Source organism: Grammomys surdaster, unplaced genomic scaffold, assembly GCF_004785775.1.
Source record: "Grammomys surdaster isolate TR1022 unplaced genomic scaffold, NIH_TR_1.0 126187, whole genome shotgun sequence".
Classification (NCBI taxonomy): domain Eukaryota; kingdom Metazoa; phylum Chordata; class Mammalia; order Rodentia; family Muridae; genus Grammomys; species Grammomys surdaster.
This window is the reverse complement of record NW_021620993.1, coordinates 4,820,015-4,831,911: the sequence shown is the minus strand read 5'-3', so window position 1 is coordinate 4,831,911 and position 11,897 is coordinate 4,820,015. Positions and strand designations below refer to the sequence as shown.

The 11,897-nt window shown below is 50.0% G+C and overlaps 1 protein-coding gene across 1 annotated transcript in view; it reads left to right on the top strand.

Moving 5' to 3' along the window:
* The window catches only part of Rgs12 (regulator of G protein signaling 12), a 97,125-nt gene that overhangs the window by 73,652 nt on the left and 11,576 nt on the right, over positions 1-11,897 (top strand). Inside the window, exons 5-14 of the mRNA XM_028758196.1 lie at positions 2,329-2,498; positions 3,306-3,398; positions 4,127-4,270; positions 5,758-5,937; positions 6,190-6,343; positions 7,428-7,504; positions 8,983-9,177; positions 9,477-9,550; positions 10,007-10,133; positions 11,608-11,704. Coding sequence (XP_028614029.1) covers positions 2,329-2,498; positions 3,306-3,398; positions 4,127-4,270; positions 5,758-5,937; positions 6,190-6,343; positions 7,428-7,504; positions 8,983-9,177; positions 9,477-9,550; positions 10,007-10,133; positions 11,608-11,704 — 1,311 coding nt within the window. The remainder of the gene's footprint in view (positions 1-2,328; positions 2,499-3,305; positions 3,399-4,126; positions 4,271-5,757; positions 5,938-6,189; positions 6,344-7,427; positions 7,505-8,982; positions 9,178-9,476; positions 9,551-10,006; positions 10,134-11,607; positions 11,705-11,897) is intronic.

Here is an 11,897-nt window from a genome sequence, read left to right as displayed (position 1 = left end):
CTCTCTCTGTCTCTCTCTGTCTCTCTGTCTCTCTCTCTCTCTCTCTCTCTCTCTCTCTCTCTCTCTCTCTGTGTGTGTGTGTGTGTGTGTGTGTGTGTGTGTGTGTGTGTTGTATGTCACCCGTAGCCTCTTGCCTGAGCATTTTACATGGGGTTCAGATATTGCTGTGCTCCATGTTGTGGGAGCTTCAGATTTCCCAGTTTTCCTAAATTTCATTTCACATCCAAATCCCTAGACCCTATGATGTCAGCTTTAATGTGCTCTGGAAAGCAAGAGCCTGGCCTGCTTTTTTTCAGATGTGGTTCAGTTCCCACCTCCACTGCATCTGTCCTCATCTGCTCCTGGACTTTCCCTTCTGCTCCTCTGACCGGTTTTGTTCATATCTTCCTGCCTGTGTGGTGCTGTGGCAAGTGATGTACAGTGGGGATGGGGATGGCGTACAGTGGGGATGGGGATGGCGTACAGTGGGGATGGGGATGGCGTACAGTGGGGATGAGGAAGAAGTACAGTGGGGATGGACATGGTGTACAGTGAGGTTGGACAAGGTGTGCAGTGGGAGTAGGTGGACCATCCTCACTTTTCCTGTGCTTTCTGCTGAGACAGTCTCACTCTGCTTTTGTAGTAGCTCTTGGGACACCTGTCAGAACCTATTTTGGACTTAAACGTGCATTCTGAGAAAATCAGTTTCTGCTCTCGTCACTGGACACGTGTCAGCTTCAGAGATAAGCCATGTGGGATCCCAGCCCCACAGAGTGTGTGAGGTGCTCACATCATGAGTTTGTGGTGGCTGAATTAACTAGTGAGGTGGTGGCCATGCACAGTCTCAGTTCCCAGCAGTGTCAGCTGCTCTGACCATGCCACCCTGCTAAACAGTGTTCCCAAAGAACGGGCCAGAGCTCCTATGATGTATCCTGTCCCAAGCTCCTCCCTCTAGTTCTCAGAACAGTGGTTGATACATAGACAGTGTGTGTGGGTGTAGGTGGGGGTCAAAGAAAAATTAAAATTGTCAAAGTTCTGATCTCATAATATCATTTCTTCTGACACAAGAATCTGTAGTGTATCAGCATGTGGCTTTCCCTTGTCTCTTTAAACCTAAATACTGGCTGGCTTTGGACACTCCTGCCCAATACTCAATCTGGGTACCGTGCTGATCTGAGAGAGGTATACTAGGAGCCTGTAGTCACACCCCTGGCCTGGCTCCTAGCCCTCAGGGTTACTTTCTTCTAGTATTCCTGCTGGGCCTCCTCTGAGGCCCTCTGTATTCTGGCTTACATGCCATCTGCATACTGTTCCAGGTGTGATCTGAAAGTTTTAAGCGTCCATGCTGCTTCCAGTCCCCTGCCTTCTTCTCCTCCCTTCCCTATTAGGAAGGGCACTTCAGTCACTAGCCTTGAGCTAGAGCCTACTAACTTGTCTCCAAGAATCTGTCCTGTGGCCTGACCATGGGGAAGACCATCCTGAGTAGCCTGTCCTGAATGCTCAGAGCAGATGGTGTGAGTATGTCCTGTAGCAGTGTTTCTTTAATGATGCCCTGTGGAAAATCACCTTAGTCAGCTCTGCTGCCTGAGCTCCCTGACAGCATAGCCCAGTAGAACTTCTGTTCTGCCACCCCACAGTGGGCTGGCCTTGTCTCTAACCAGGGTCATCCTCATCTAGGGAAGCTCCATGTGTCCTGCTCACCAGAGCAACGTGTGTAACAACTCTAGAGTTCTACTTACACTGGCCTGTGGCCCTTCTCTCATCCCTTGTTCATCAAGTGGACAAGGGTGATAGATGGGGTCTTCCTAGACACATCTCCTTCTCTTCATTGTAATATTTTCCTGTATCAGGGTCACCAGTGAATGAGCCACCAGATCACACATGGTTAAATACTCAGTTTGGATAGTATGGCTTAGTGTTTTCACTGAGAAGTGACAACGCACACAGAAAAGTGCACAAGCGATGAGCCATGGATTCCACATTGCAGCAGACAGCACCAGGAGTATGACAGGGCCAACTGCAGCCCCTCCTCAGACTTCACTCAGGGGCTTTTGCTTTGTGGTGCACTTATAAATGCCTCCCCGCCTGCCATGTGCTCAACATTGCTCTTTCTGCTCTGTGTTACATGTACACCGTAGGTAATAGCTTCTCCTGTTCATCCTCATGCAGCCCTGTGAAGCTGAGATGTGTTCTTTTCATGGCTCTGAAGTCTAGAAAGCCTTGGCTAGGTTTCAGGCTCAGTGCACGTTGCTGACTGAACAGGCGTGGAAAGCAGAGCTGGGTGTAGGTACCCGTGGCCTCCTTGTCAGGAAGGCAAGAGGTGCAGGTATGTCTGTGATGGTCCTGCAGAGTTGACGGGAGCTGACCTGAAGGACTGCATCAGCAACAACAGCCTGAGCAGCAATGCCAGCCTCCCCAGTGTGCAAAGCTGCCGCCGCCTACGAGAGAGAAAAGTTGCAAGCTGGGCAGTGTCATTTGAGCGTCTGCTGCAGGATCCCGTTGGCATTCGCTACTTCTCTGTAAGTATGGGGGACTACTGTGGGGTGCCGGCAGTTTGTGCCTATGGTGCTTGAGTTCACTGGGTCATCTCAGAACTCAGAGACTGTGCATCACCTTGTGAGAGGTGTGGTCATCACAGCACCTGCTCCAAGCTCAAGGCTCAGGGTAGAGTGTGCATTTGTAGGGGCCATCAGTTCAGTTTTCCCTCCCAGGCCTGCCTCCTGTCCTGGAGTTTCCTGCTGGCCCTCTTTTCTCTCACTCTCTCGATATCTGTGCAGCAAGGAACATCAGAGTCTCTTGGCTTTGTGTGTTTGGTTTTTTGTTTGTTTTGAGACTGGAGTTCACTATGTTACTCAGTCTGGTTTAGAACTCATAATCCCCCTGCCTCATCCTTCTGAGTACTAGGATTACAGTTGTATGACATCATCCTAGCTGGAACGTCTTCAAAATCCTTGGAAATGTATGCTGATAAACACAGCTCTACAGGATCCCGGAGTGGGGGTGGGTGAGTGATGGGATGATTACGAGCAGCAGTGATAACAGTGTCAGCGTGATATGGTGCCATACTTTGTATGCAAACCAGAAACTAAAAATGTATTTCTTAAAAAAAAAAAAAAAAAAAGATGACCAGCACTCGAGAAAAGAACAGTGAGGCAGACGGCATGCTCACGTGTGCTGCACTGCCTCCATGCCCGCTCTCAAGGTCCTCTTGAGAGGCACCTGTTTTGCCATGTTGTAGACAAAGAGGGCCAAGGAAAGGACGTGGGGGCTCAGCTGCATGGAGGGGTGGTGGAATGCCAACTGCTCTCCTTCCTCTGTTCCCTCAGGATTTTCTACGGAAGGAATTCAGTGAAGAGAACATTTTATTCTGGCAGGCCTGTGAGTGTTTCAGCCATGTTCCTGCACATGACAAAAAAGAGGTAAATTGCTCTTCAGAGCAGGGGGCTGTGTGAGGGTCAGGTGGCACACGGTTACATCAAATGTTGCTTGAGCAGTCGATGAGGGATGCTTCTTCCATGACTTTAAAAAAAAAGTGACATTTCTGCTTCAGAATAAAAACTTAAGTGTGTGACATTTAATTCTGCCTAAACATAGTCTGCATAAATGCCTTGCCACAGAGCCTGGCAGAGGTGGCACTTGATGTTGGGATGGGGAAGAAGGAACCGTGGTTGAAGAGACTTGGAGAAGCATTCTGGCAAACTGTACCCTCTACCTGTGGCTTAACAGCTGCTCTCTAGCTGCCCCAGGACTACCCTGGCCATGTCTGGTGGCATTGCCCTCAGGTAACAACTGTCCTCACAGAGTGGCCTCGTGCCTGTTTCTTGTACTCAGAGCACTGTGCTCCTGCCCTCCCCTGTGGTGCACACTTTGACAGATCCTACTCTGAGGCCTCTCCCAGGTAGCGCCCCTCAGTTTCTGAGACCCTTACAAAGCAGCCATTTAGAAATTTGCAGAGGAACCAATTCAAGAGTTTCTTCCTGGCTCTTTCATTTATGTTTGCCTTCATAAGCCAGAATATAGACAGGGCCTATGTCTCAGCTCTCCAGCCCCGAAGCAGAGGCAGCCTTAGAAATGTTGCAGATACAGGTGGGAAATGTGTGCCCAGTGGGCGTGTGCACAGATCTGCTCAGACCTTTCTACCTGTCAGCTCTCTTACAGGGCCCGGGAGATTTTCAGTAAATTCCTGTGCAGCAAAGCCACCACTCCTGTCAACATTGACAGCCAGGCCCAGCTGGCAGACGATATTCTCAATGCACCCCACCCTGACATGTTCAAGGAACAACAGCTCCAGGTGACTTTGCAGACACTCTTCTATGGGGCTTCCAGCTGGGGCTTCAGGTGCAGAGCTCACTCAGAGTAGCATGTGCTCTTCTGAGGAGGGGGCTGCTGGTAGTGTGGGCATGGTGATGAGCCCATCTGAGCACTGGTGAGCACTGGGCTCCAGTCTCAAAGAGATTCAGTCGAGCTGAGGAGCAAAAGGCCTGGGCCACAGACAGCTCCATGTGCCCCACTGTCAGCCAAAGTCAGTGACAGTATCACTTTTCAAAAGTCACTGGGGCTGGTGAGATGGCTCAGCAGGTAAAGACTCTTTCTGACAAACGCGACAACCTGGGTTTGATATTGGGACCCACATAATGGAAGGGGAGAATTAACTTCTATAAGTTGTACTCTGACCTCCATACATTGACCATGGCAGGTGTGTAACACACACACATACACACACACATACACACATACTCACATACTCACATATACACACATACATACACATATACACACATACACACATATATACACTTATACACACATACATACACAATATACACATATACACACATACATACACATATACACACATACATATATACACATATACACACATACATATACACACATTTACACACACATTCTTGCTAAATAAGTGAAAAAATGAATGAACAAAATAAATATAAAAAAGAAAAAGATTTAAACGTGCACTGGACACAGTTGACCTACAGAACATGACAGCTACAACTTGGCCACATGGCATATTATGGAAAGTCAATGGTCTTTCATGATTGCAGGACTGACCCTGAGCAAGGTCAGTGTCACTTCCAGCATCTGAGAGTGGATGATACTGCATTGTCCCAGTCCAGAGAAAGCTTTCTATGAGCACACATCGCTGCCACACCAGTGTACATCCAGAAAGCTGTGGGCAGTATACAATATATACTTGTATGCTTATATGCTTCGTAGAAGTAGCAGTTGTCATTTGAGACAGGGTCTCACTGTGTAGCTTCACCACCACTGACGTGAAGCTCACATACTCCTGCCTCAACCTCTGAGTGCTGGATCACAGGATGCACATGGAACCTTGTTTACATGTTTGTGTCTTAATTCAGGAAGAGCACGTGATCTGACCCATCCAGAATACACTCCCCAGCCCTGTCAGCTGCTGTGCCACTGGGTTGCAGGAATTAGCTTAAAACTAAGCAGATCTCCCCAGGCCTCACTTACCCTTGAGACAGCTGCCTTCCAAGTCCTGAGGAAACGAAGACCTGCTAAGGATGCAGCCACAGTCTGAGTCTGCCTGCTCTGCATGACTCCTATTAGTCTGCTCTTCCCAAGAGTGTCAAAGGAGAGGCTGTTGAATGCCCTGGGACCCAAGGGAGGGTTGGCAGGAATGACACCCTTCCAAAATGTCACTCATTCGTGGGTACAGATCTGCTGTATCACTGAGGTCCTAAGAGATAGTGTCCATCTCTTCTGTAACTATACTGCATAGCTTCTGCTCCACAGATTTTCAACCTGATGAAGTTTGACAGCTATACTCGCTTTCTGAAGTCCCAGCTGTACCAAGAATGTGTCCTGGCAGAGGTGGAGGGACGTACCCTCCCAGACTCCCAGCAGGTCCCCAGCAGCCCAGCTTCCAAGCACAGCATCGGCTCTGACCATTCCAATGTGTCCACACCAAAAAAGGTGCTGGGCTAGCCCTTGTGGGGGGGTGAGAGTAAGGCTGTGTCCACACATCCCTTCACCAGCTGGGGTGGGCATGTAGGACACAGATATTCCCAAACCCTTTCCTGGCCCCCAACCCTTGCTCCCTCAGTGGCACAGAGAGGACTGCCCTTGACCCACTGAAGGCTCTCCATCGTTCCACAGAGTCCTGACTCATAGAGCTCTCTGTCAGGCCCCTTTAATGTCTTAACTGATGTTTCTATTTGGTGACAGTTAAGTGGAAAATCAAAATCAGGACGATCCCTGAATGAAGATGTTGGGGACGAGGATAGTGAAAAAAAACGCAAAGGGGCCTTTTTCTCTTGGTCAAGGAGCAGGAGCACGGGGCGGTCCCAGAAGAAGAAGGACCATGGTGACCATTCCCATGGTATGTGGGTACAGACCTTGCCGTTGTGGGTGGGAGCTGGACTGCCATGGTGACATGAGAGGCCATAGTGGGTGGAATTGTCTGGAGGGATGAGGAAATGCCACAGATCCTGGGAATGCAGCAGAGTTGGGGATGAGCCAGCCTATGAAGCAGGTCTGCTCCAAAACCTTCTGGAAACTCCTTGATTCAGGGTGCCTCTCTGTCTGGGCTCCTTTTCTTCTTGCTATGAAAGTAACAGGTGCTTCAGTAGAAAACTTGGAAAACAGAACCAAGCAAAGAGAAACAAACACACATGTGCTATCCCTGTGGGCAGGCACAGCTTGTTGTCTGTGCCAGGGAATGCACATCAGCCGTTGTGTTGCGGGTAGGGTGCGTACTGGGAGATGGGGAGTGTGTCCTATCCAGGCCTCCCATACCTGGCGGACTTGCAGAGTCATCTGTAGAGGGCTTCGGTAGAGCTGAGACACTCTGTCTGGTACAGGGCCTATAGATGCCTGAGAAGCTACCTGTTCAGAGTAGGTCACTGGATCCAGGAGCCTGAGTGTCAGTCTGACTTGGGATAAAACAGTGTCTAGGCCCTTTCATTGTATATAGGCCAGCCTAGATCATGGTTAGAACAAGTTAGTGACTTGGACTTTTGCCTCAGATGGGATTTGTGAGGAAGAAGATGGGAAATGGGTCACCAGTAAAATGAACAGCCAGCTAGTTACAGGGACAGGCTTCTTCAGACCCAAAACAGCACTTTGAGCTAGAAGTCATGGCTCAAATGAAGAGAAATCCACCCAGGGACATGAGCCTGGGCTGCACAGCACTGCCCCCTGCTCTAGTGCCTGGCAATGCCTCAGATCCTACAGAGACTCGACAATGGGGACCTCCTTGGTAGCTCTGCCCTTAACCTCTGCTGTGAGGGAGCTGTTTGACAAACCCCATTGGGGCAGGTGGTGCCTGGAAGGGCCTCATGGTTTGCTGTCTCTGTCCTTACTGTATTACGTCTTCCCATCTAAGGGGTGAGATAGGGGTTCTGTGAGTGAAAGCATGTGAAGTTGTGGCTTGTGATTCACCCCAGTCATTCCCTTCTTCCAAGATGCCCCTCATGCCAATGGAGGCCTCTGCCGTCGGGAGTCCCAAGGCTCTGTATCTTCTGCGGGGAGCCTAGACCTGGTGAGTGGCCTCCTCCCCTCCTTCCAAGGGTCACAGGCTGCACCTACCAACTGGTAGATGAAGCTTGGCTCATTAAAAACCCAGCATTTGTTTCATAAACAAGGTGCCAGGATTGGACACTAGCCCTGGGTCCCCAGTGCAGGATTCCTAGGGCAGCGAGAAAAACTGTTTAGTAGATGGGGAAGGGTTCTGCGTAAGGACTAAAATTAGCCTTGAGATTATTTCTAAAATGCCTTTGTTCTGATTTAGTTCATATTTTTGAACTCCCACTAAAAGTACACAGTATGCTTTGAAGTAGGGCTTTGTCTTCAGCTTGATGCTCAGACCTCCTGTTGACTCTGACATTCCAGTGTTTGTGTCTGCCTGTGGGCTCCTAGGAGCTGGCCTCCTACTACTTAAGAGCTAGGCGTCGTCCTGCAGTCTCTTCAAGGCACCCTGCCTGCCCTACTCTTTGCTAATCTGCTGTGAGGGGAACTGGGTAGAACTGAAGACCTGCTACTCTGTCAACCATTGCCTGATAAGAATTCTAGGAAACGTTGTTGGTTGTCAGCACTGTGACATCTGAAACTGTCAACAGTTAACATTAGTGTAGATGGTTATTTCTTCTGTTTTCACATACCCTGTCAGGGCCACCATTGGTCAGTTACCTATTGCTGCCCAGTACCCCAGCTTAGTGTTGGCAAACATGAAGTACCTGTACTTGTGTGTCAGCAGGGTGGTGGTCCTGTGTCTTGGGGTGGGGGTGGGGTGTCTCACCTGGGTCTCCAGTTCTCTGGTCTCACAGCTCACAGAGAACTGTGGGTATATGGCACTGGGGCCAGCAGGACCATGCTTTTGTCGCCATCCAGTGGCCAGCCCAGGTTTTTCTCCATGGTGACTAGGAGGCCAGGTTGAGAACTGGCTCTGCCACTTCTACAACCACTTCATGAGAGGAGCCACAGTGATTCAGGAGGAGTCCTTGGGTCATTTCTGCATCTAATCACCACCTCCCAGCCAGTTTTCTGAAGTAACAAACAAAGAGGTTTTTCAGACAGTGGGGGAAGCAATAGCAGTTCTGAGAAGGCTGTAAAGCAGGTCTCACAGGTCTGTGCCCTCAGGACAAGCATCTAATGCTGTAACCAGAGGGTCAGGACAGCTTGCAGGCTCATCAGCACAACCTCAGGTTCCAGAGGTGAGGTAGATCCCAGCACGGTAGTATGCAGGGCAATCTCAATTGGCAGGACAGCAGCCATGCTTCTGTTGTGAGCCATATAGTTACCTTAGTTGAGTGAGATCATTACCCTCCCTAGCCTTGGCCTCCAAACCCTACCATCCCATCAACTCTGGGGTCAGGGGATGCCCTGTGATGGATTCTGCTGTGTGTGTGGATCTGCATGGGGGACAGGCAGATTATTGAGCACATGGGATTAGGCTGTCTGAATCTTCCTCAGGAGACTCTCTTACCTGCAGACACTGACACTTGTCTCCCTACCCTACAGTCAGAGGCCTGTAGGACCTCAGCACTCGAGAAAGATAAGGCTGCCAAACATTGCTGTGTCCACCTCCCAGACGGGACATCCTGTGTGGTTGCTGTCAAGTCCGGGTTTTCCATCAAAGAGATCTTGTCTGGATTGTGTGAACGGCATGGCATCAATGGGGCTGCTGTGGACCTCTTCCTGGTGGGCGGAGACAAGGTACTGTGCCAGGCAGGAGTGGGTGAGCCATCAGTGTCCTAGCTCTTGTCTGCTTCCTTCCCCCCCACCCCGTCCTTGTTAGTGCTCCACTCCTGACACCAGCACTACCACCTCCTACCCAGGAAGCAGAGCAGCTGCAAGTGGAGGCTCCCAGGGGGTCGGTGGGTGCGTGGCAGCGCACCCCAGTGTCTAGAGGTTGTCGGGCTAATTTTGAACTACTCTTTTGTTCTTGCAGCTGTGTGCTGTTACATGTCAAGCCCACATGCTCCCACGTTAACTCTGGTGTCTTTGTTCCTCAGCCTCTGGTGCTGCATCAGGACAGCAGCATCCTGGCCACTAGGGACCTACGCTTGGAAAAGCGTACTTTGTTTCGGTAAGAAAACAGCATACAGGTTTCTGGAGATTTCCAAAGCCTCCACAGTTTGAGCCTCAGGACTTCTTTTCCCTGCTAATCTGTTTTTTACCCAATGAGCATGTGTCCCATGTCAGGCCATAAAAGAGTGTCAGACTCTTGGTAATGGGACAGACACTACATATGGGCTGTGTAGCCCTAACATCATAGTGGGGAAAGAGGCAGGAGTCTCTACCCAGAGGATTCTAGGCAGAGGCCTGACTGCTCAGTCCTCCATCATTGAAGGTTGAGGACCACAGGCAGCCCTTGGCCCAGTTGTAAATCACAGAAAGGTGTCAGAGACTTCCTTCCACATTCAGGGACTGCTCCTTCCAAGGTGGAGCTGCGTCACTGGGTCCTGTTCTATTGAGGAAACTCTTGAGACGTGGTGAAGCCAGAACTGGCTCTTTTGTGATTATTTCCCTGCCCTACCTCTAGGCTGGATCTCGTTCCAATTAACCGGTCAGTGGGACTCAAGGCCAAGCCCACCAAGCCAGTCACGGAAGTGTTGCGGCCCGTGGTGGCCAAGTATGGCCTGGACCTGGGTAGCCTGCTGGTGAGGCTGGTAAGTGTCATTTGGAGTCTGAGCACCACCACCAGGGTTATACCCCACCTTACCCTTTCATACCTCAGTACCACATCTCAGTTCATGTCACTGTCCTCCCTCGATTAGGGACAGCATCTGCCTCTAGCGACTGTTTTCTCTGTCTCATTTATTTGCACATTATTCATTATGGGAAAGGTTGATGCTTGCTTCAGGTGAATCAGACCGAAGCAGTAAGCACCCTGGAGCGTCTCCATGATTACAGGTGTGACGAGAAAACAGCACAGCCAGCACTTGGTGTGTAATTTGCCAGGGCACAGGCACACCATCACTGTCAGACTCACAGACCGGCAGTTTCATGTGCACTTGCACACTGGACTTGGGATGAGGTTGAGGAAGAGGACAGCAGGCCCTCTCTGTTCCTTCCTGTCTCCATGGACCAGTAGCTAGGATGGGGCTCTGGCCTTGAGGCAGTGTGGACTCAGAAAGCATCTCCCAGGGCTTCCTCATCAACTATATCCAAGTTGTTTTGGAATTTTATTTGTTTGTTTATTTTTGAGGCAAGGTTTTTCTGGGTAGAAACAGAGAAACTGTAGGCTGTCCTAGCACTTGCTCTGTAGATCAGGCTGGCCTTGAACTCAGAGACACTCTGCCTCTGGAGTACTGAGCTTAAAGGTGTGGGCTACTACTGCCTACCTTGTTTTGGTATTTTTGAGACAGGGTTTCGGGTAGCCTAGGCTACCCTTGGATTACAGACATACATCACTATACTGGGCTGTGATTTTTAGTATTCTTAAATTTTTAATTTTCCCTGAAGTTGTCCTCAGAATTGTTTAAGAGCTTTGAAGTAAACAAGAGGAACCTACTTAATTAGTCACAGGCTCTAGCTTCTGGTGTAACTTGATACCACTTCCCTATTGTGGGCTTCAGTTTGGAGCTCAGAAATCTGCCTACAGAGACCAACCCAGCCTGGCATCCAGGGTATATGCTCTACTCTCCTTCTCCTTAAAGCTGGGGTAGTCACACGGGCAGGGCAGAGCATCTGAGCACTCTAGAGCAAAGGCCACTCACATCTTAGTGCTAAGATTGCTTCCTGCACCCCAGCTTTAGGGTTTCCCTCAGAGAAGTTTCGGGATCAGCATGGTGGCTTTAGGTTGGCCATCATGGAGTCTATGAGCAGTGTTCAAGCAGAAGCCAGATGAAGAAGTTATTGAGTGTTGACACATGCATACCGACCTTTTCTCTGGGGCTCAGGAGTTCCCAGTTTGCTCTTGGATGTTCTGCCTCCCCCTTGAGTGACCTTTGAAAGACCTGCCCCACCAGCTTCTAAGGGTTCCCACAGGTTAGCCAGGCTGGGTGACCTGACCCCGGGGCCAGCTAGATTGAGTCTCCATTAAGCCTGGGTTAGTCTTACTGTCAATGGCTAGATTAAAAGCAACTATTCCAGAAAGTTCCAATCTGGGTAAATGATTAAGTGCATCATCTCTGCCTCTAGAGCGGAGAGAAGGAGCCCCTGGACCTTGGTGCCCCTATATCAAGTCTGGATGGACAGCGGGTCATCCTAGAAGAGAGGGATCCTTCTAGAGGGAAAGGTAAGGTTACACCTCCAGCTGCCAGCACCTCAGCCTGCCACTCAGTTGTCCAGTAGTTGTCTTATAACCGCAGCATGGACATGGAGCTGGCAGCTTTGTGGGGGCTGGTAACCCCTCAGATGGCAGTCTACTCCTTATTTGCTCAGCCCAGCCTCCTACAGGGGAAGGGGCAGAAGGATTGGGGCAGGAGAAA